The 25,499-nt window shown below is 34.8% G+C and overlaps 1 protein-coding gene across 10 annotated transcripts in view; it reads left to right on the top strand.

Moving 5' to 3' along the window:
- The window catches only part of MCTP1 (multiple C2 and transmembrane domain containing 1), a 594,518-nt gene that overhangs the window by 407,286 nt on the left and 161,733 nt on the right, over window positions 1-25,499 (top strand). For all 10 annotated transcript variants that reach the window (XM_023212153.3, XM_023212158.3, XM_023212156.3 and 7 more), the window contains 6 exons: window positions 3,665-3,758; window positions 19,519-19,621; window positions 21,367-21,469; window positions 21,809-21,910; window positions 22,291-22,365; window positions 24,361-24,480. In XM_023212153.3, the coding sequence (XP_023067921.1) occupies window positions 3,665-3,758; window positions 19,519-19,621; window positions 21,367-21,469; window positions 21,809-21,910; window positions 22,291-22,365; window positions 24,361-24,480 (597 nt within the window). The remainder of the gene's footprint in view (window positions 1-3,664; window positions 3,759-19,518; window positions 19,622-21,366; window positions 21,470-21,808; window positions 21,911-22,290; window positions 22,366-24,360; window positions 24,481-25,499) is intronic.

Here is a 25,499-nt window from a genome sequence, read left to right as displayed (position 1 = left end):
TGCTGCTGTTTAGCTGTTCATTGCTGAGGATTGAAGCCCCACAAAGTAAACAAACATTACCCTGTGAGCCATTTTTTGATCACCACATTCTGAGAAGATGGCTAATTCTATTTTTCTTTTTCTCCTCTTTTGGGAGGAGGAAATGAGGGAAGGTCAATAGGGGGCGGGTAGTAATGGGTAGTAGACCAAGAGCAATTGTATGACCTTTTCAGAACGGGTATGCTGAACCCTTGCTCCCCCTTGTCACAGTTTAAAAACCAGAGGAGCTAGTTTAGAGAAGAAGTTGTTAGCATTCCATTTTTATTATGACATTTCACAGTCATCTGATTTAATGTCCCTTGACCGGATTGTCCACCGTGAGACGATGGGCTTGAAATGTTATTTAGAGCATTGATAAAAGGTGAGCGGTTCTAAGATGACAGCGAGTCATAAGGCTGGTGGTGTGACATTAATTTTCTCCATAACAGAGATGGAATAAGACGTCACGGTGACAAGCTGTCAATCAGCTCTGGCCCCTCAGAGCATCTCGATGCCATAGGATGGGGTATTGCCTCTCCCGTAATAGAGCTGAACTGAGATGCTCTCCCTGACAGCTGCTGCAGTCATAGAGAAAATATATTATACAGCCTTTCATTAAAAAAATAAAGAGGACTCCTCTCCAGAGCATTTCAATCTTTTCCCATCTATTGAGGGCTGAAAGGATTCACAGCAAATCATAGATTCCTCTGCTATGGAAATTTCTGGCTTCAGAAGCCATCCGGGTTTTTAGGCCTTCTAAAATAACCGTAAATAGCAAGGCAAGAATACCTCTTGATGAAGTTACATTTTTAAACCAATGTATTTATTTATTACTTCTTATTATAATCGATGTGTCACTGGCCTTAACCGTTGAAATTTGTAATAAATTATGGAGTGTCAGCTGACTTGGGGAAATGAAACCTTCAAACAATAATTACCACTCCAAATGGGAAGCAGAGGATCAGAGCCGAAGCACCTGAAGACAATATGTCTGTGGAATGAGGCTACCAATGTGAAATGATTCTCAGACACAAGGACTGATTATATTTGTTTTAGTCAAAATAGAACTTGATTTAAATTGCCTCTGAAAATTAAAGTACAGAAACCTTTTTTTTTTTTTTTTTTTGATAAACCTGTTCCCCATGATTAGGGTCAGAGACTTATCTGATTTACAACATTGTGTAAGCTCTGAGATAAGAAACTTTCCAAACTTGCTGTTACTATAGGAACACAACATGCCTACAAACCTCTGATTATACTCTGTTGTCTAATGCCCCCACGGTGAAACCCTTCAGTTACAGGAATTTAAATGGAGAGAGAAGTGCATTTTTACTGAACTTGGTCACCTGGGTATTTTAAATAGATTTTTGGTGATAAACAACTGTTTAAGAACAATAAAATATTAACAGTTAATCCTCATGCTAAACACTCTTATAAAAAGTTAGGCTATGAGATTACTTATATATCCACATTTCCTCCTCTCAATATACCAAGGTCATAGTCTCAGTGTAAACAATGACTGGTCATACGGGACTGATAAAGTTCCTATCACAGTAAGCTTTTGCTTGTCAGTATTCTCACATTATTAATATGGTGATGGGAGTGCTTTTTACTCTAGTAACATTTTAATAGCTAACTTTATTATGCAAAAGTATGTTATGTTCTCTGATTATGAAACATTTTATAGATTATGAAAAAGAAGTAGCTTTGATTTACTGAGAAGTGCTGATCGTGTCATAAGAAAAATGCTACGAAGTATAAATAAACAAATGCATATTAGCATTCTGTTGGTTCATTTTACTCTCAAAGTATTTGTGCCCATTAATTAGACTTCTGAATTATTGTATTGGTTTCCCTCTTTTAATTCCTTCAAGTGCTACACTTATAAAACACCACTGTTATTAATTTACGAAGTGAAATAGATTTTATCATTTGGATCCATTTTTTCTATTGAAGTTTCCATACTTCTGTACATACTAAAATAGCAAATAAAACTATAAATTTAAGAAAAATTTTTATTTTTAGTCATCAATTTATTTTTGAATTTATTTTTAGTCATCACTTTGATTGACTGTAGAGGATTGTGTCTGTCTTTCACTTATGTAGAACTACAGTAGTCTTTTGAAATAAATACTAGAAAATAGTCTTAAGGTAATTTAATCCTCATCTAGCCCATGCAATTTCCAAAACTCACCAAGAGGAAAATAGTAGGAAAAAATAATTAACTTAGTTGACCTTCTTACCCCCAAAGTCTGAAGAGTGTTACATATCCAACAACGTGAGATTTAATATTGATAATTAGGCTGAGAGTGGTGGTTCATGCCTGTAATCCCAACACTTTGGGAGTTAAGGCTGGAGGATCACTTGAGGCCAGGAATCGGAGACTATCCTGGGTAACATAGCAAGACTTTTTCTATAGAACTTAAAATTTTTTTAAAAACAGATTAACCAAGTATGGTTGCACCAAAATAACCAAAGATGCCAGTAGTTCCAGCCACTCAGGAGGCTGAGGTGGAAGGAATGCTTGAGCCCAGGATTTGGAAGTTATAGTGAGCTATTGTCACGCTACTGCACTCCAACCTGAGTTAGACCTTGTCTCTAAAAAAATAAAAATAAAAAAATTTTAAAAACCCCACTAATCTCCAAACCATTATATCTATAGATGAAAATATTTCTTGGAGTGGTTTGCTTGCTAGAGGAGATTGAAAAAAGGAAACAGACATATCTATTCCATAATTTATTGTTCACCATTTATTGATAATTATTTATGGGAGTAAATGTGTTTTTTTTTTTTTTATTCTTTCAGAAAATCTAGTTATATAGTAACAATTATCCGCATCGGGGTGTGTGTGTGTGCAGGGTATAGATTCATGATGGTGGAAGGGTAATTTATACTAAAGAAACACAAATGACACCTTGAACCCCTTATGCAGCATCAAAGTTTCCATTCTATACATACTAAAATGGCAAATAAAACTATAAATTTAAGAAAAATTACTCACTATTTTGAATTTATTTTATTTTTTTGAGTTGGAGTTTTGCCCTGTCGTCCAGGCTGGAGTGCAATGGCATGATCTTGGCTCACTGCAAACTCTGCCTCCTGGGTTCAAGCAATTCTCTGCCTCAGCCTCCCGAGTAGCTGGGATTACAGGTGCCCTCCACCATGCCTGGCTAATTTTTTTGTGTGTTTTTAGTAGAGATGGGGTTTTACCATCTTGGCCAAGCTGGTCTTGAACTCCTGACTTTGTGATCCATCAGCCTCAGCTTCCCAAAGTGCTGGAATTACAGGTGTGAGCCACCGCTCCCAGCCTGAATTTATTTTTAGTCATCAACTTGATTTATTTTAAAAGATTATGTATGTATTTTACTTATGTAGAACTACTTAAGTTCTTATGTAGAATTGCATAAGTCTTTTGAAATAAATACTAGAAAACAGTCTTTAGGTAATTTAATCCTCAGCTTGTGCATGCAATTTCCAAAACTCACCAAGAGGAAAATAGTAAAAAAATAATAATTAATTAGTTTAATGTTGATCTTCTTACCCCCAAAGTCTGAAGATAAACTAAAAAATGTAATGTTTTCTCAGCACACTCTTTAAGACTCCTTGGGACCTCCCTTTTCTAATACTGATGTTGGGGTCTTTCAGAGCCCATTGAGGATATTTCACAACCTGAAAGATGTGGGATTTCTCCAGGTGAAAGTCATCAGAGCGGAAGGGTTAATGGCTGCTGACGTCACTGGTAAGAGATGATGCAATTCTCCTATTGCTCAGATCAAGCAGCACACGAGGTCTACACCATTTAATAATTCAACTTTGCATTTCACCTGATGGATCATCAAAGTAAATAATTTAAAGATTCAGGGTTGATCTTAAAAATATTTGCCAATCCCCTTATTTTTATAGTAACTCGGCTTTTTAAAGGCAGGGTAATGTATTAAAAATAAGCACTAAAAAGCAAAATGATTTTTGAATTGTTGCCTTCTTCAAAGTTTAATCAATGTAGTAGGAATACTTCTTCCAGGTATTGTTATTTCCAGGTATTGAACCAATGCTATACAGAATCAGCTTCCCTCATAGCATCAACACTTATACTTCAAACACGCATGAAATCTGTTGGATATTTCACTGAAAAGTTTAGATGCATAATACTCAATAATTTGGTATGAACTCTTGATATTTGGGTTGCTGATCCAACTCATTAGTCATCCAAATTCCCTGGCACATCCCAGAGATAATTTTGGATCTAAACTAAGCCTTCTAGATTGTTCGAAATTTCTTAAAGTAGGAAACAAGGCTATACAAATGTCCACATTAGTTTTGTCTCTTAAAGCTTCCTGATTTGCATAATGCTATTTCTGTAACATATTAACAAGTGGGCTGATGGCAATTATTTCATCAATTTCCAGAATTAAATCATTATTTTGAATTTATAACAATGTGACCATTCATTTATGATTTAATTTCATAAGGATTTGGGGGATGTTTATACTGTTCCTTAAATTATCCATCTCGAGTTAGACAATAAACAGGACTGGCTTGACCAACTTGTGCAAATTTCACTGTTTCTGAAGAAAATATCAATTTGTCATTCTGGAAATATGCTTACCATTGTGAACATTCAGCCACATCATCCTAATGAGGTAACAAACTTATTTCACGGGAAGAAATGTACTTTTTCTACCATCCAAGGATCTGAAATCACTGTGCATTTCTTTAATCAATTCAACAGAATCAAAAACAAAAGATAACATGTCTTCAAATGAAAATAGCAGATGTTTGTTCCAAAACTGCAATATTTTTATATTTTAATATTTGCCTATTAAGTGACCATGTGTGAGAAAATTTAAAATATTAGTTTACAGTTCCTTTAAAAAGGTAATTATCAACTCATTTGTAATCAAGAAGATGATAACAGTTGTCACATATTTTTTCAAAACAGGCATACCTGAAAATGGGAGAGTAGGTTGTTTGTAATATTTGCATATATGCTAATTGGGCTCCTTGTACAAAACAATTAATGTAAAATGTATACATTTTCCTATTTATGAAATTTCTTTCTAGTATAATTATAATCAAATTAATCTGGCACAATCATTTCTTTTAGAAAAATGCATGTACCATTTACTTCAAAAGCTTACATACCTGCCCATTATACAATTGGATAGAATTGTATAAGTTTGTCTTCTCTTGAAGAGAAGCTGTCATTGATTTTCAAACTTCATGAATATGCAAACTAGATTAACCCAGTTGGCCTGTATGCCACTATGGAAGTTAAAATACATGTTCTCTCAAAGCTGGAAAAAATAGAGATATTTCTCTCCTAATGGTTCTATGTAAATTGATGTGAATAACAATAGCCTTTCCCCTGGGGATTCAATGAGACATAATTTTCATTTGATAAAATGAACATTAATTTGGGGAATACTAAATAACAGAGTCTCCATTTTTTCCTTCACTTTTAGAGATATAAATCTAATGATTCCCCATTTCATGCTGACCTTATAATCTAATGTGCTCTGAATTGAACAAGAGAGATGTTGAACTATTCAGGGGCAAAAAGATAATTCAGTCTTTGACCTTGCTCACTCTTGGACCTTCTGTGGTCTTTACGACATTTGTGATGGTGGCAAAAATTGAAGACTATATATTTGAGTCAGAAATGTCTGAATATACTACCAATTTTAAAAATTATTTTTACTTTTGAAAAGGATACTTTATATATACACATATATATAAAAATACACACACACACATACACACACACAACCACACACACATATATATGTGTGTATCCTGATGCTTCCTTGTCTTTGTCATTAAATTTGGGACACAAGAAAGTTCTTTGTCTGCTTTCTCTCTTACTTGTTCAAAGAACTTTAAAGATACGATGTGCGTCTCAGTGGATAATAACAGTCAGACTCTACAAGTTGTTAGGCAATAGTCTGAAAAGAGGCAATTGACTAGCGCTGTCTTCAAATCCTCAAGTTAGCATCCATTTAGGAATTTTGTCGATGTAGAGGGGAGATTTTTAAATCACCGGTAACTGTCTGTGCTAAGGCAAGAATATTTTCTGACATGGTACAAATGAGCTTGTTACTTATAAGATACACGGTTGGTTTCAGAACACTTTTTCTAAATAAGTCTAACGAGACAAATTTATATTTGACCAACTTGGCTCTATTTTTTAGATATTTTTAATGATCTGAACATAAAGCTAAACTCCCATTGTTTTGGCAAAATATGTTAAATTATAATATTCCATCATTAGACATGAGCACAGGAAAGAAAGAGTCTATAGTCTTTTAAGTAGCCATCAATCTTACTACGGTTACAAAGAATTTTTCCCTTTCAAAATGTAAAATTTTTCTTTTGTTACAACACATTCATTGAGAAACATTGTGATACTGTATTAACTCTGTGTGAATAAAGAGCAATTGAGACTCTCTTTGAATGAGTGAGTATAAAGCACAAATTACTTTTTAATGAAACCCTCAATTCTTTCCCTTTCCACAAAAAGCCTATAGCCTTGTTCAGCTGAACACTACTACAGTAGGTCACTTCAGTTAAGCCCCTAATAAACTGTTGATGGTTGAGGGTAGTTTTTTCTTTGGTCTCAATAGCCCAGTGTTGGACAGTGCACTTCAAATCATTAAGGTTAATACAGATTTAAAAAAGAGATTAACTCTGCTGGTTAAGGCCTCCATTTACAACTCCCACACATACACATGCATTGAGCAAGGCACAAGAGTGGATTGAGATTTCAGTCAAATTGTGGGCATCTTTTCACAGCCTGAGAAAGTGGCACTCTGGTTTGAAAAGTCGGTCAGCTAAATTCTTCATAAGGGAAAAAGTTTGAGTCACTGAAAAATACTTCTCAGTACAACTTACTTACCTTTCAACTAACCAGTGAAAAGGTTAATGTCTCTCTGCACCATCAAAGCAAGACCTGGAGACTGTCTGGCCCTGCGTTCACTGGGGAAGATCTCTCTGCAGCTAGATCAAGTTTTCCTTAAAATTCTACAAATTGTGAGGAAAGGCCAGTGGGGGTGGGGGGGAGGGGGGCGGGGGCGGCGAAGAAATATTTTTTCTTTGGGTGGTAGGAAATAGTTCGTGTTATCATTTGTCTTTTTTAGCTTCTGATTATTCTTTTCCTTGAGCAGGGCCTAATTTCTGCCTCAACAGAACATTCCAAGTCTCCTATATTGAGTGAGGCTTTCTTTGCAGAGTATTTAGACCTGGCCTATTGGTTCTTTCAAGTTCTAAGAGGAGAAGGAGAAAAGAGTTCTCCTCTGCCCCTCCCCTTCATTTCATTTTCCCCTGGGTTCTCTCTCTCTTTCTGTTTTTTTTTTTTTTTTTTTTTTTTTTTCTGAGCTCCTAAGGAAGAGGTTGTAGCTTCCCCAGGGAGACCAGCCACTCAGTTTCAGAAACAGCGATATGGGAGAACTGTGAAACCCTTCAAAAGATGTCCTACCTTTTCACTGTACTAAAAGGTACACTAATATAAAACTCCACACCAGGTGAATTGATCTTGCAAATTAATGCACCATCTCCTTCAGGAAACAATAGAGGGAGAGGAAGAGAAAAAGGGTGGGGGGGCGGGGGAGAGAGAGAGAGAGAGAGAAAGAATTTTACAATTAACAGAATGTGTCACTGAAATAGTCCCTTTAAATGAGTGGATCTTTTTCTAAAACAAGGCTATGCATAAAGACTTGCGACTTGCCAGCCCCGTAGTCTGGAAACCTACTAGTTATTAAGAGAGATGTTTACTACCCCTTTATTTGCATAGACTTTTCCCATGTTTTTCTTTTGGAAAACTGTCTTCATTGTTGGAAAATATTTAAGTAACAAAACAGCAGAAAAAGACATGCTACAGTTTTTTTATCAGCTTCCGTGAGAGTCTTATTATCTTAAGAAATAACAGTTAGCAGCTCAGATTCATTAGCAGAGCTAAATTTAAGCCCCATTTGACAGGCTGCCTAGAAAACATTTTGTTTTGCTGTCTGTGGGCTTTAATTAAGATGTGTTCAATTTCAGTCCTCTTCAGTCTAGCTCCCGCCCCCCCCAACCCCCACCCCCAACTTGCTGTGTCACAGACCGGCGATCAGACACTTTTAGATGGTCCGGCCCATGACTTTGACCTTCTGCGCAGTCCGGCGTTCCCTGGGGAACCGTTCAACTCATGAGGTCTGATTTCACACTTCCAGGATGCCTCAGCTCTCTTAACAATGACAGGGAGACAAAGCCCTTTAGAGCAGGCCGCATGGGGACTTGTTTAAATTGGAAACCAGAGAGGAGTCAAGGAACAAGGTTATGGGCTACAGAATAGTGCTTTTAATAAAGAGCTCACAGCTCTGGCTCAGCTCAAAGAGGTCTACCTCTGTACAATTAATTGAGCCATTTATCTGGAGCATCTTAGGCCTCTACTTTCTCACAGAATTGCGTGGTAAATATCAGCTAAGAAGCAAATGAGATATGCATGAAATGAATTTTAACACTTTGATTACTGTGCCTCCAGTCTTCATTAAAAGTAAATTTATTTGTATTTCTGACCTCATTATCAGGAGGCTGCCTGCATTTTTATTGGTTCCTGTGATTTCCAGCTTGAGTGTGTCATGAAGGTATATTTTATACAAAGATTTGGATTTATTATTCTTGATATTTTCCGTGAACATTATGGGTCTATTCAGAGAAAGAAAATGAAAAGGCAGCTGTACAGAAAAATTCAAGTATGATCTTTGAAAGTTTTATATACAGTTGGAGAAATACCAAGCACATATACATGACATAGACAAGATATTGTCCTTTAAAAAAATTAACTTTTGGTGGGTTACTCTAGCAAATAGCTTAAGACATATGCAATTGTTACTTCAAGTGGCTGTAGGATACAATTGCTCAATTGGAAGAAGTTGCTAAGTTGCTTTTTAAAATAGAATTGTAGCAGTTTGAATTAATAGCTTGTGCCTTTAATTGTCATCATCATATTTAATAAAATTGACAATGTCTGATAAATGCAGCCTTAGATATTACAATCATTCTTTAAAATTTATGTTGGAAGAAAATAAAATATAAATCCTTTAAGTTCTACATAATTTCATTCGAAGAACTATATAAAATATAGTGGAAGTCCTTCATCTTGGTATATTATCAAGGATAAAATAATCTACCAAATACAAGAGAGGGTGTGCAAATAGTTATAGTTTCTTAACTTTACTATCTTAACATCTGAAAATTATATTGCTTGAAACAAAAACCTTAAGTTTTAACACAGAATATATAGGACATTTCTCAAGCAAAGTGTGCTTTATTTCCATTACATAAGCTAATGTTCCATTTGCTTTTTAATAATTATGCTCATAGAAGACTTTTAAGCAGATAATATACCATGAGAAGACAGACATTTTATCCAATTTATAATGCATCAAAAATATACAACACCTGCTATTCTTATCACGGTACTATACCTGGTTTAAAAAACAATATTATACACATATACATGATAAATGTATTAATACTATATAAATCTTTTCCCTAAGAATGAGCCTAAACAAATAAAAATATTACAGGGAAAGAAAGCAAATCATTGTTCTTCCTTCTTTTATGTCACCACATCTTACATAGAAATTAAAGTTACTTTCTTTAGTAATTGCATTTTTAAAATGTAGCCAAATTCTAAATATAGAAAAGTGTTCTTCTAAAACCAAACAGTTGTTATCAAATATCTCCAAAAAGAGGAATGAAAATGATAATTTAGCACAAGGGCTGATGAGGCCTGAATCCGAGCCAGTGTTTTAAAGAGAATTACAGAAATCATGTGTGATTCATATGCAGGTCACATGGTTAGAAGATACTGCCCTGGAAGAATAGGTGGGAAGACAAAAGAGATTGATAATTGGGTTTGATATGCGCTAGAGGTGAAGGACTATGGGTTGAGAAAGTGGTGGTCCCACTATCAATGGGAAATGAGGGAAAGAGAAATACTGTAAAATAATTAATCGGGTTCTGTAGAACAAAGATTACAAAATGATCCTTTGAGTAAAGAAATAGTGAATTGCTGATTTGGCTCAGAGGGCTAGCTCTAGGATTTCAATCAGTGCTTGAAGAAATACTTTCATGATGCTAGAATCATTGTTTAAAATTAGACTTTTAAAAAATATTTTGTTACAGTGCAACAGGATTGTGCAAATAAGCGATGTATTTTCTAGGACAATGGATCAAGGAAATGCTACAAATAGAGAGGATCTAGATTTAAGTAGGTTTTTGAAAAAAAATAAAACTTACTACAGAGATACTTGGGTTAAATGATAGTATAGTTGGACTCGTGAGTGACTAAATAGTCAAGCCTAAAGAGTAATTATTAAAGGATTGATGTCACTGGGGATGCCAAGTGGGTTACAGGGCTCTGTCCTTGGTCTAAGCTGTTCAATGTGTTTACCAATTACTTTGAGGAGGTAATTGACTGCTTCCTTACCAAAGTTGCTAGGACGGCTACTTAATTCATTTTATGTGAGACCGGTATATGTATACAATCCTGTACTGCAGACAAAAAATAGGCTTAATTCAACAAGATGAACATTAAAAAATGTAAATCCAAAGTCTTTCCTGGGTATTAAACTGTGATATCTTGCTTTAACCATAGAAAATAAAGAAAAGACTTTAGGATTTGAGTTTAAACTCCATGAGAGTAAATTATACATACATCAATTCTCTTACATTGAATAAAGGTGAAATGTTGAGAATGAGACTCTACTGGGGACTCATCAGATATGCTGGGGTATGAATCCAGTTTGCGAATACTCTTTAAAGAAGGACATTGACTAACCAGAATATATTTTCAACTGGTATATCTGCTGTTTTAAAATCAAGTCAATTTAGAATAGTGCTAAAATGACAATAATAACAATAATAATGACAACTAACATTGATTGAGTCCTGATCACATGTCAGACACCAACCTGAGCTTGGTGCAAGAATTATCATATATAACTAATCTCACAATACCCTTAGTAGGGACTACTGTTACTCCCATTTTATAAGTTGGAAAACTGAAGAGTCACGGAGAGGCTAGGTAACTCTTCGATGATAAACACACACACACACACCAGCTTGTAAATGGCAGGGCAGGCATACTGATCTAGATCTTTCCACAAAAGCCACCAACATATTTGTATTGGAGGAAAGAAGAACTTGAGGGCATATGATTTCTTTTATCAATTATCCAAAGGCCTGTCATGAGGATAGTGTAGATAAGAGCTAGCAAGGCGGGTAAATGGCCAAGGTTTAGGTCCAAAGAGCCAACTTCCTTCTAGAAAATTTAATCAGAAGGGGATTTATAATAAAGTATTAAATAAATCACAGAATCTTTGCGGGGCAGGAAGGGCCTAAGAAAGGAGACTCTAAGTTCAGTCTCTAGAGGTTAGTACTAAAGCCACATGGCAGAACCAAGGAGTTGTTGACATTAACAAGTTGGGAAGACATTGTGACGACTGATACATGACCCCTGCTTGCAGTTTGCAGAAGTGAAATTGACTCCTTGTGCTCTCACTTAATTGAATTCTAATATCAAGTCTTAGGCAAGAACATCTGATTCATGCAACCTAAATCACATCTACATCTCTAGCTGCAAGGGAATCTAGAAATGTCACTTTAGGCTTAATGTCCTCTATAGATCAGGAAGACACACTAGCAGGTAGTTAGAATGGATGCTCAGCAAGCCATGCACAGTGTCCAGCAGAGGACGGCAGGTAACGAACATTGATCACATATTCTCTACATGATGGATGCTGTACTCTCCCTTCACGCCTATCATTTCATTAAGATTTTCTAATTACTACAGAAGGCAAATTATAGAATAGATAAAAAGCTACAGAGACATGATTTTATAGACGATGTGAAGAAACATTTTCCACAAGTTACTATTGCCAACAAAAAATAGATCCAAAATTCTTGTAGAGGTAATGATTTCCACATTACTAAAACTTTCGAAGCAGAGCCTGAAGGACCACCTGGTTGCAGAGATAATGCAAGCCCTGGATGAGGTTTTGAACTTGACCTCTTAAGATTTATTTTCAAGCCTTCAGATTCTAAGATATTGTAGTAAGTACCAAGATAAACAACAGATTCCTGTTATTTATTCTAACAGGAATAAATAACATTATTCTAAAGGCAAAGACATAACAGATGACAATTTTCAGTTATTGTCTTTAGTTTTAAAAAATATATTTAAAATGTTTAATCACCTAATAGAGTACTTATTTTTTTTAAGCATAAAAAAGTTTATTTCACTGCAAAAGATCTCACCAGCTAATTAATTTACGTATAGGAAAGCTTATCTGAAACCTCATGCTTTTCTGCAGAGAGGTCTGAGTATATATTTACTATAAGTCCTAAAGTGTCTAACAAGCCTTGCAAAAACAAAGGAGCTTCTAATGTATTTTTATGCTCATTTTAGACCAAACAACTTTTGTGTTTCTAAGCTTGTAACGAATCACTTGCATATAGTTTCTATATTAAATATGAATTGAAAATGAAGTATTTAAATGTTTTTACCATAATTTATCTAAACTGTTAAAAACTCAGGCATAATTTTCTCACGGCCTCTTCTCATTTTATAGATCCCATAGTCTCCTTCCTCTTTGTTTTCCAGTTTCTCATCTGTCTCCTTTCACTTCTTATTCTTCTGTCATTAATTTTGAGCTTCCCAACATTTATCAATATGGTTCAATTCCAAGACTCAAAAAAGCATCCAGTTACACACAATTCTGTAAATATTATTTTGCAGCTAGTTCTAGATCCCAGGGGAATTAAATTTATGTTTACATTGAGCTTTATCTATTTCCATTAGCTTTGGGTCTCAGGGTGTGGTTCAGGAACCTCTGGGGATCCTCAAGACCCGTTCAGAGATCTCTGAAGCCAAAACTATCTTCATAATAATACTAAGATATTGTTTGCCTTTTTTAATTCTCATTCTTTCATGAGTGTACAATGGAGTTTTCAAGGGCTACATAATCTTTGATTATTCCAATGTTAACAGGTCATGGATTTATTATTTCTAGTGAATTAATAAATATTTTTAATGTTCTCATTTCTAACATGGTGAATTTTGATAGATATAGCCCACATAAAAACTCTTTGAGATCCTTAATAATTTTTAAGAGTTCCTAAGATCAAAATGTTTAAGAATTACTGCTGTTAGACAATGATTATCAATTAGGAGGAGGGTAGTATTGCCCCAGTGGGTGTTTTGAAGATTTTTGAGGGAATTTTAGTTGCCATAATGACTGGGGGGCATACTGGTGTTTGGTAACTGGGGTTGGGGATGCTACATGTCCTACATGATGTAAATTTACATAATGAAAATTTAATCCTGCATTTAAATATAGATATGGATATACATTTAAAATCTGTTTCATGATTGTCTAAGCCTAGATTGCATCCTGAAATACATAGTATTATTGATTCAAGCCTTGCAAATGGCTGCCATTTCACACAGTATACACCAAAGACCTTAATTTAAGATGGTGTCCAAGGCACTTAATTACCTTATTCCCCATTACTTCTCTGACATCTTCTACTCACCTTCCCATTGCACATCCTGCCCCAATATCAGAGGCCTCAAGCACACCAGGCTTTTGGTCTAGCTCTTTCTCTACCTGCATCACTTTTCTCCAGAAGTATTTCTCCACTTTTCTCCGCTTTTCTACTTGGCTGCTTTATCCTCTTCAGTTCTTTGCTCAGACCTCACCTTCTTCATGAGGCCAATTCCGACCACCCCAATTAAATCTATCAGCAGTGCCCCTCCTCTACCCTCTCCAAACCCCTTTGCCTACTCTATTTTTTTCTGTTTTTTTTTTTTTAATTTTATTAACACATATCACTCTCTAATATACCATATATCTAGTAACTATGTTCGGTGTTTATTCTCTTTCTCCCCCATTCCCACTGTAAGTAAATTCGAAGACAGTGGACACATTTCCCCCCTTCCCCCCCCCCCCCTTTTTTGTTTGTTCCCACAAACAAACAAAAATTTCTGTTTGTATTTCCCTTTTTCTGTTTGGCACATAATAGGCACTCAATAAATATTTGTTGAATAAATCAAGGTATGATTTTATTGTAAACAACTTTCTATTTAGTCCTCCTTTATAATACAGTTCTGGTATTATATTAAAATTTGAAATTGTGTGTCAGTCAGTTTTATTCCAGGATAGTAAAGAGGACATTACAAAATCTTCAATATGAAAAAAAAGTATTAGATCTAGTAGGTTGAAAGCCACAACTCTAGGGTGTCAATTTTCTTGCCATAATGAAATCTGCTTCATGACTCAGTGAGAAAAGAGAAGGCTTATTATTATTATTCAGTCCCAGAATCAGACCCAGTGGCGACCTAGTTAAGAGTGTGAGTTAATGTAATTCTACCAATCAGATGTTTAAAATATGTTTAGGTCGGTTGATGGAAAAGGATAAGGTCAAAGTCCCATCTCCAGTGATAAAAGGAGGATGGAAGATGTCTTCAACATATGCTGCTTTCTGTTCTGATGGACCCTATGGAATTCCCTCAACTATGACATTATTATATGTTATGATTGAAATTCCAGTTTCTATAAGGGATAGATGGCAACCTTGATTATATTTTTTAAAAGATGAAAATATAGTCATTTCAAACTGTGGCAACTGAGAAAATTAAGTGAAAGAACTTAATTTGTGCAAGGTAGGTGCAAAATAAAAGGCCCCCATGGGTATGAATTGCTTTCCATGCTATTGAAAGCCTTCTGTGTTTTCAGACATGGCAACAAAGAGGTGGTCACTGGGTCCTCATACACACACATTTTTATAACACATCACATCCAGCAAACTGTGCTCCTTGTCAGCAGCAAAATGACCCTGGACAAAGCCCACCACTGATGGATCAGGATTAACTCTCTATTGCGGGAGCAAGAATATCATTCAGTATCTTTTGAGTCACTTTAATGCTCAAACCAGTAGTTTTCACAAACTGAAGTCATCCACTTGCCCACAAAACAGGTAGCAAGTGAGCAGGGGCGGTACAGACTTTCCCACATTCTTTATCAATATGTCAGTGTTGTGACCTCAAAGAGCAAGGACTAAGAGTGAGAGAGAATTAGCCAGTCAGTGCACCCCATTTAATCCTTGGTGCCGTTTTGAAGATTGCCAGAACAGACGCCCATTGGAGACAATTCTGATGTTTGTTTTATTGTTGTAGGAATGGCTTTTCACCTCTAAAAAAAGGATTGGGACAATAGAATATATGCTTTAAATTCTGTTACAGATTCTGTTTTATGAGTTAGGGTAAAAGAGTCTCTCAAGTGTTAATTCTTCTGGGAGATTTTTTAAAAAAATAAAGATCCATAGGAAAAAATAGCCCTTAGTATTTAACTAGATTATGGATAAAAGTATGAGTCTTAATGTAATATTTTTATGTATCTAGTTATAGTAGTTAGGTAACACATATCTAGGTTTTTGTATTATAGAGACTATTAAAAGAACATACAAATACATTTAAGCGAAAAATTCCTCATCATAAAATGTCAGCCTACCTTTTATGTCATTGTCCTTCGCTTTTTTAAAAGCACTGTGATAGAGCTGTACAATCACCATAGATCACCAGAGTCATAGCGCTGGAAAACTCTTTGCTTCCTTTCCCTCTTTATGTTCTAGAGTTATAGAATGGCATGCCTCCTTCTCATTGCTCCTGTTGCACCCTTCACTTACCTTTATTACGGCCCTTACAACTCTGCATCATAATTGTGTATTTACATGTCTATCGTGTCCTCTAAACTATGCATGCCTTGAGAGCTGGACTATGTCTTAATCATACTTATAATTCTGGGGTGAGCAGAGCAACCACTCAATAAGTAATGAATGCTTCAAAAAGCATTCCTATTTCTCTCTAGAAAATTGTCAACATGGAAAATTGCCATGTCCTCAAGGAACGCTGATTTCCTTCCTAGCTTTCATGGCGATTAAAGCAATCAATCCCACAGCCCCTGCCCTCAACTAGCACTGTCACCATTTCTATTTTCTATCTGAACCAAATTCTCCAGTTTCTAGCATTGCTAAGGAGAGGGATTGACTCTTTTTAGCCAAAATAATGGGGCTTCAAGAAAAGCCAGTTGATACCCACAGGTCTGCTTTAGTCTTGTGACAAAAATGAGTGAGAGGGAGACAATAGATTATATAATCTGTGTTCTCATATATTTAGGCTCTCAGAAATTATCAGAAACAAAATATTCTTCAACTTTGGATGCTGCCTTCATTCTTTGTCCTTCTAGCCACACGGTATTGAAAAAAAACATTACAGAGGATGCTTCGTATCACTGTCCGGAACTTTGCAGAATATAGTGCACTTTAGAGACATCAACTTCATCCTAGAGTCAACCCCACAACCCAGGTACTCTCAGCAAGCAGAGCAGCCTATCAGAGGGCCTAAATGGAATGATAAAAGGATGAAAGGAAGGAATAATTAAGGAGATAATTAATGGTTAGGTCTATCACTAGTATTTCTCTGATTGGTTTTGTTTGTTTAAGTGGCAGATAATCAAGGCTGTAAAATTTAGGTCTGAAAAAACCCGTCATTTAAAGGATTATTTAGCAAACCAGATAAGCATACTAACTATATGTAGTCACTTTTTAAAAATACAACTGTAGTCCATGCTTTTTAGTGGTAAGTTTACAGAATTTGATGTTGTACATTTACTATTATTTTGGTTGAAATTGCTGTTAATTTTTAATTGCCCTTGAATCATGCAGTGACAGAAGGCTACTTCCTAAATAAGTCAAACATAACATAGTGTGGAAAGACCTGATGTTGGTATCCATTAGTGATAACTGTAAAAAGATAACTTTTTAAAAGGAAAAGAATAGAAAGTAAACATAAAATTGCCTGCTCTCTCCTTAACCTAAACGTTCCTCTTTGTCAGATTCTAGAACTATCTAGTCTGAGCACCTTGTTGAATGCTTATTCTCCTTGGGAAAAAAAAAAAAAACTGGCTTGGCTAAGCTCAATGAGTTGTTTTTCAGCATCAAATAATAATATGAGGGTATATTAGATGATTAAATATTGACATCTGCAAATCCTATTGATTCTCCCTTCAAAATACATCCAGAATCTAACCACATTCCACCACCTAGATTATTGCAATTGCCTCCTAACTCTTCTTCCTACCCCTCCATGGTCCTTTCTCTACCTTATTTTCCAAATAGCAGCTATCAGAGCATGTCACTGCTCATCTCAAACCCCTCAAAACCTCCCCACTAAAGAGAGTTAAAGCCAGGTTTTTTCAGAGACCTGCCACTACCACTCTCTCCGGACCTCTCTGTGTCACCTACTACCGCCCTTCCAACCCCTGCCTGCCTGATCTCCCCAAAACATTCCCCCAGCCACACTGGCTTCCTGTATATTCCTGGAAATGCCTGGCCCAGCCACTTCTCTGGTCTTTCCAGTCGGTTCCTCTGGGTCACTCAAGGCTCACCTCCTTCATTTCTTTGCCTGTATGTCACTGTCTTAGCGCGACTTTCTCTGCAGCCTTTTTAAAAATTGCACATACATACCAACACTCCCTATTACCTTTCCCATCTTTATTTTTCCCCATAGTATTTATCACCTTCTAAAACACTATAAAATGTATTTATTGTCTGTCTTCTTCTTCAATGTAAACTCCATGAAGCCAGGGATTTTTTAAAAATTGTTTAATTCACTGCTGTTTCCCCAACAAATAGAACACTGCCTGCTACATGGTAAGTAATAAATATTTGTTAGTTGATTGAACCGACAGTCAAAACATTACCCAGCTTTTCCTATGCGTGTGACCTACTAACTACCTAAGATGTGGCACAATTATTTTGAAAGGTGTTGCCTAGTATCTTACATTTAACTGTATTTGGAAAACTGTTTGAATCTGCCTGTTTATGCTTATATCTGAATTCTATGGGAGAAAATAGAGTTGTTGATGTGCCAAATAAAACCTATTGCAGTGTGTTTTAATGAACAAAATATTCTTTTTTGAACACTATCTTCCATGGAGTGTGTGAGTTGAAAGTGAGGGTGGTAACTTGTAGGCAAGAGGATAAAGATGATTGGAGGAAAAAAGATAATACAAATCCCTAGCCAGAAGTGCCATTTTCACCAGACCTTTAAGACTTCCAGTTCTCTGTTCTTTATTTAAAATTATTCCCAAGACCCAAAATTGAGAAGACTACCATGATGTTAAATTATGCAATTATCCTGGGATATATGAGGCCACTGAACTAACACACACATATTAAATCTCTTTTTTAATATAAAGTTAATAAATTAAAGGTGAGTCAAAGTTTGTACAGCTCATTTTAAGAATTGCAATATGGAAAGTAAATACACTGCTGAATGGGAATACATAGCTTATCTGTCACTGATAGCTAATGAATTCCTTCCCATTAAAATTTAATTGAAAATCTTCAATGATATTTAAGCTTTTGCAGAAGTGTAAACTACTGTGACTACAATTCACAATGCATTTAAAACAATTATTCTTTATCATTAAAGTTAATAATATGCACATTAACCTCTTATGTAGTCTAAATCAATATTGTAGTTTAAAAGATATGACCTCTGGACAGCTTTGTCTAAATATTGATTTCATTGTCATTTGTATAAGGTATCAAACAAATTACATGCTGCACTAATATCATTAATGCTTCCCCCATAGAGCCTCTGACTTTATGGGTTCTTATAATACAGGGCATAACATTACAAAAATATTGAGAACTTCACAAAATATAATTGCCGAAAGGATGAGATTTGAGTATGGCAGGACAGAGTTGTTATAAACAGATGATAACTTCCAAATCCTTTGTTTTCAGTGAACAGAAAAAAAAGAAATACTGCTCTATAACATGCATATTGATTGTTGATGTTTAGTTTCAAATGGTAGATTTTTTCTTCTGCCTCAGAGGGTCTAATTTACCTTCTTGTGATGTCATAGATATCTCAGAAGAAAGTAACTTAATCTTAGTTCAATTAAAATATTATAATTTTGCAATATAGTAGTTTTTCCAAAATAAACTTGATTAGAAATTCCTGTTAATAGTGAATCAGATGAGTTGAAAAAATATATGCCTTAGAGTAAAGGGGCTGAAATTTTCAAATGGCTTTTACAGATTTCTATAAAAACTGATTTGGGGATGGACATGCATTACATTCTCCATCATAATTGCCAGTTATAGAATTATTTTTGCTTTTAAAAATTGCAAATTGAAGTGCCAGCTATATAATTTTGTCTCTTTTACTTTTTTCAGGCTCTAAATTGCTATGAATCATAACAATTGCTAACATCAACCAGTTACATCTAACTCTATTTTGATGGTGGTTTCTTTTTTTAATTTTTAAAATTGTACTTCACTTTTTTGTTTACTATAAAACTTTTTGCAAAAGAGAGATGCTGTGGTCTTGACACTGTGAACTGTGGGTGCTACCTACACTAAAAATATTTACCAAAAATCTCTTGTAGGAAAAAGCGACCCATTTTGTGTGGTAGAACTGAACAATGATAGACTGCTAACACATACTGTCTACAAAAATCTCAATCCTGAGTGGAACAAAGTCTTCACATTGTAAGTAGGCATTTCTTTGGGCTCTGAATCCAAAATTGTGTTAAATTTGATTTATTTTTGAGGGTTTAAAAAAAAATGTGTGTGTTTATTCTTAACTGATTCACAACTCAATGCATCTGGCCTGCCTTTGCTAACAACAATGAATTTTCCTCCTACCTTCCTGAAAGTGAAACCTGGGGGAAAGGGTATGGCATTTTTCTTTGTTTTCATAGACATTTTTTAAAACTGTGCTTTTTGTATGATTTGGCTAAGGATTTTGCTTCCATTAACTGAATCACCATACCGCTTCTTCCTTTTATACGTTCTATTGAAATTCTTCCCAATTGCATTGACACCAAGGAAGACAAAGCTCTATTTGTTCCATTGCTGAAATCAGCAAACAATCCAGTCTTGAATTCGGCAGATGCTTTAGTTTTGGTTCTTTTCATTTTAGCACAATGAGAATATTAAGTATTGTCCTAGATACCAAAATATCCTTTGAGTTAATTTTCCTTTTGTTTTAGGAAGTTTGTAAACCTTTTCAGTCATACACTGTAAAAGCTGCCAATGCTACACTTATAATAACTCCTAAGTTCGGTTTTTTAAACGGAGCTTTTGAAATGAACTCTGAACAAAGGAAAATTCTTCAAACAGAAGTACTTCTTTAAAGTTTTCTAACATAATTCTATTTTTTTGTATATGAAAAACTGTGAAATTCTTCATCAATTTATTATGTCTCTGCTTAAGAGCCAGTAACCAATAAGCTTTAACTCTCTGGCCAATTTATTTTTAAGGAATTCCACATTTTTACAAGAGATAAAAGCCTGGTCAGGAGACTTGTACTCCTAAGAAGATTGCGGAGAGTGTTTTTCTCCAGAATGCATAATTGAATGAATAGGTTTGATTATTATCAAAGCCATTAATTGATTGTGCCCTGATAAAGTCTCTCCTCACATATGGTTGCAATTTTTCAGTAATTAATATATTCACTTTATTGTTTTCTCTTAATTTATGTTTTCTTGGTAAACAGTTTGATCAAAGAATAAATGCTGTCAACAATTTGCACTTATTTTCCAGAAACAAAAATATGAAGAGAAGAGCTCACGCAGTCATTTATTAACATATGTTGTCTTTGGAACATAATGGAACACTGCTTAATTTCTAAATTCCAGGGTGGTACAATAACTATATGTTACATTTTTTCCATTCTGTTTTCTGTGCTTCTTAATTTTTACTATAAATCTAACAGAAACTAAGTCAATGATTTGGTGAGAGCTATAAACAAATAAACAAATAATAGGAGATGTCCTATTATTATAAAAAAGAATAATTACATAAAATATACTGTAACTCTTGCTGATATCAAACCTGGTGGTGTTTTATGTAGGGTTAATGGGAAGGTATGAATTGCGATAATTAGAAGAAAGAAAAGTCTAAAAACTACCAGTGCTACTTCTTGATTTTTTAAATAACTTATTCTGTGCCCAGTGCCCATTCAGATGGGAAATTTTATTTCATTAAAAAATGATAACTTGAAATTACAATGGTGTTTAAAGTTACAGATAATAGAACCATCACTGTAGTTGACTTAGGTGCATTATGGGAAATTCTGTCAGATACCAAGCTACCTTGTGTATGTCTGCATGCAAATAGCATGCTTTACAAACACACATAAAATCAGCTGGAGCTATCTAAATTTTCAAAACTATTCTTGTTCTTGCTCCCACTGATGAAATCTTTTTTCCTTACATATATTTATTATGCAGCAACATTAAAGATATCCATTCAGTTCTTGAAGTGACAGTTTATGATGAAGATCGGGATCGAAGTGCTGACTTTCTGGGCAAAGTTGCTATACCATTGCTGTCTGTAAGTTTTATTCACCTGACACACTGTTCTGTGTTGCTTTTGCTCACGGAAAAAAAAAAAGAAAAGAAAACTCTCAGCTCTGTGTCTGTCATTTCTCAACCAAGGTCTGTAATAAGAACACTAAAAATTTTAACATACTCAATTCACGGCCATGTTGAATCCCATGATAGTTAATTTTTCCTGACAGACTTGATCCTGGTAATGAACAGGTACTTGTCAGAATTGCCACAGTTGTTTTGGGTTCTCTGTCAGTTTCAGCAGCTGGGGGTCAAAGGTCACTGAGGGAGTGTATTCAGTGGAGACCGCGAGACAGACGGCTGTCATGTCCTTTTCCCGCAGATTCAAAATGGTGAACAGAAAGCCTACGTCTTGAAAAACAAGCAGCTGACAGGGCCAACAAAGGGGGTCATCTATCTTGAAATAGATGTGATTTTTAATGCTGTAAGTCTTAACTTTGGCTTTTTTGTACTGCTAAAGAGTTCAGTTTCATGAAAGCTTTTGTTCCTGATTTGTAGAGAATTTCTGTCATTCCTCATTTTCTCTAAACCTTGATGTATCCTGGAGAATACGCTTCTGCCACTGCCTGGCACACCCACACTTTCTGTTATAGTTGGCGAATGCTGCTGCGGTTGTGTTCTGGCCGCTGTCTGCCGGCATAAGAAAGGGAAGCGCATGCATGTGCAACTGTATACATTTATATTTTATGAGCACAGCAGCCAGGACTTTGAAACTTTAGAAATTATTGCAAATTGAACTGCGTGAAAAACTTGTAAACATTTGTAATATATTAATCCATAACAGACACATGTGTTGATGTATAGGTGAAAGCCAGCTTACGAACATTAATACCCAAAGAACAGAAGTACATTGAAGAGGAAAACAGACTCTCTAAACAGGTAAAAAGCAAGAAAAGATTAATCCCTCTGGGAAGACCTGATTATATCTGTAAAACATCTAAGTAAATTCAAATAAACTTTAAAGGTATGGAGGGGGGAAGACTGGAATTTTTGATCATCTACTTATAGAAAATGGCGCTTTTTTTCATTCTTTCTGATTCTTTCTTCCTTCCTTTCTTTAAAAGATCAAACAAGGACAATACCAAACTAATAAATTGGATGGGGGTGGTCATAAAGGAAAGGGGATACTGTAGGTGATGCATTTAATGGATATGTATTCATGCGTTAGCAAAAGAATGATCATTTTGAACATAAAATGCAATTTGATTGCCATGGAATGTGTAAATGAGAACACCAAAAGCTGAGGTTCAAATATATGTCCAGACCACCCACAGGTATGATGCAGGTGTGTGTAAAGCGAGCCCAGCATAAGCTCTTCCCTCTAATCCAGATGCGAGGAGGCTCCATCTTCTAAGGGAAACCTTCCTACTAATTAGGTTTTAACTATGATCTTTCAGAAGTAAACTTTCATTGTTTTTAGCTAAGACAGTCAGATTCAGGAAATCTGATTTTTCTATCATGAAGGGAATTTAAATTGAGCTTGGTATCTATTGCTTATAATTTTAAATTAGACTTAATACTAAGTTTTTAAAAAGTGCTAAACCACCCCTTTTAAAAACGTTTACATCTGATTCAAGGAGCTAAACTAAAATGTATTTGTTACAGCTAAAAAGTTTGCTGAACATATTTGTGCCTTGAAATATTTAATAATTTTTGTAATATTAGAAGCGTAAATATATTTTTACTTTTAATCTAATAAATTCAGCAAAACAATGGAGTATTTGGTTGTTTAAAGAAAGTATGTGAGTTACAAATGCAATGTCTAAGTAGAAATGTAAATAACATTTTACCACAATTATACATAAAAGTAATAAAAGTAGTTCTTAATGTAAGGTGATAGGGGCAAAGAAGGAAAACTAATAGATAGACTCTACTTTGCCAGCAAGGAATTTCAATTTTAGCAACTTGTTAAAACTGGCATGCACATACATGTATCTACATTTACACATATTTTTGTATATGACCTCAGTAAACTTTACATAGCTACTTCTTTAAAATATTAGATCAGCGTTGAAGTACATTGGGAAGTAGCAAAATGTTAACTTGCAGACGTATAATTATTCTAATTATTAATATAGCTGTGGTAATTTTTTGAACCATCAAATTATACATGGGCTATTCTTTTTTACAATTGTAGTCATGCCTTAATTTTAAATTTTAATTTCTAATTATATCAATTTTCATATGCTTGTTTTAATAAGAAATTTTATAAAGCACTTAGTTACCATACATTTTTCCCTATTTGCAAAATTATGAAAAAATAACGAGAAAACATGGGTTAAATTTTTTGTGGGAGAATTACAGATATAGATAGATAGAAGATAGATAGATAGATAGATAGATAGATAGATAGATAGATAGATAGATAGATAATATGATAGTAAGAATGGGAGGAGTTCTACTAAAATGGTGAAAACATTTTGTTGTCTATAAGAAAGCAATTCTGGATAGGTTTTTCTATAAGACCCTAAATAAAAACATTCCAACTTCACTTTGAAATATCTTGAAATTAAACCATTTGATGAATCTCAAAACCACAATAAGATTTAAGAGTTTAAAATTAATAAAGGTGCATAGTATGTAAGTAGCAAAAAGAAATTTTAGTCTGTTAGAATTTTTTTTTTCTTGTGAGCAAAGGTAGTGCAACCTACATGTTAACATTATTTTAAAAATTGTGTTTAGTTAAGAAGGCAGTTCTTTTCACTTTCTCAGAAATAAATTATTTAACTTGCGAGCCAAATTGTTTGGTATGTTCTTGTAACTTTATTAACTTTCTGAATCCTTTTTAAGTCACAATAAGCTTGAAGAATTTTGCAGTATATCTGATGGTTTTTAGTCTTGCAAATTATAATAATATTTTCATTTTCCTTACAGCTGCTACTAAGAAACTTTATCAGAATGAAACGTTGTGTCATGGTGCTGGTAAATGCTGCATACTACGTTAATAGTTGCTTTGATTGGGATTCACCCCCAAGGAGTCTCGCTGCTTTTGTGGTATGATCATACTGTATTACTTACATTGTTATTCATTAAATTCAGTAATCAGAGCTGCATGTTTCTGTGGCTATAGTAACAGTTATGTTGATGTGGCCATTTTAAAACTCCTATTTTAAGACTTGACTGGACAGATTTGCCGTGGGCAGGAACCTGATGGATTGTACAAGGTCTGAGTCTAAGAATACATTTTCCCCCCTCAGATTTCCGGAACGCAAGACATCTCAGCCAATGTATCATTTTCTCTGTGACAGTTAAAAAGTGAAATTTTACATATTGCATAATTCCAAACCCCAATAGGACAGCCAAGGAAAGTCCTCCATGTGAAAAATAATAGTAATAATCTCGACCATTCTCAATTTGATTTTGTTTGTTCTATAGTTATTTTTTTTCAAGATATGAAAATCATTGGTAGTAGAATGCTACTAGTGCTACTTGGTAATGCTTTAACATGCGATTCAATTGGAAGTGGATGTGACCTATTTAAGAGATGTTTTATTATTTCTGAGATTTCTAGCTTTTAAAAAGTCACAAGTGAGAATTCGATAGATCCAAAGAGTCCTTTAATATGTTCATCTTGTGGCCTTTTACTTTGATTATTTAAAAACTGCTGATGAGACCAACTGGCAGAGCTAGAATATCCAAAAGAATACTTTGCTCTGAGCTTTAGCTGGGATTTTCTTCTCTCACATTATTTTGGTTTATTCAGGATTTCAGTTTGAAGTTTAAGTAGAGTGGTTCTTTTGAAATCCTTTATTTTATTTTCATGTTTGTTCGAATATGAGTACCTTATGCTTCCTTATAGTTGCCAGTTTAGCAGAATACGACTTTATTATGGGGGCTTGCAAGAAGAACCATAATTATAGTAACAAATCAACATTTTAGTATTACCATTCAAATGAGTGTATGCACATCTGTTTAGTACTTTGAGCTCTGTCTTCCTCTCAGGCCTTGTATGGGACTTTCATTAATGTCTGAGCACATGGAACAAAGAGTGTGTATGTCCTTTTGTGTTGTAA

Source organism: Piliocolobus tephrosceles, chromosome 4 (assembly GCF_002776525.5).
Source record: "Piliocolobus tephrosceles isolate RC106 chromosome 4, ASM277652v3, whole genome shotgun sequence".
Lineage (NCBI taxonomy): Eukaryota > Metazoa > Chordata > Mammalia > Primates > Cercopithecidae > Piliocolobus > Piliocolobus tephrosceles.
The sequence above is the reverse complement of the archived record's forward strand: the minus strand, read 5'-3'. Positions and strand labels throughout refer to the sequence as shown.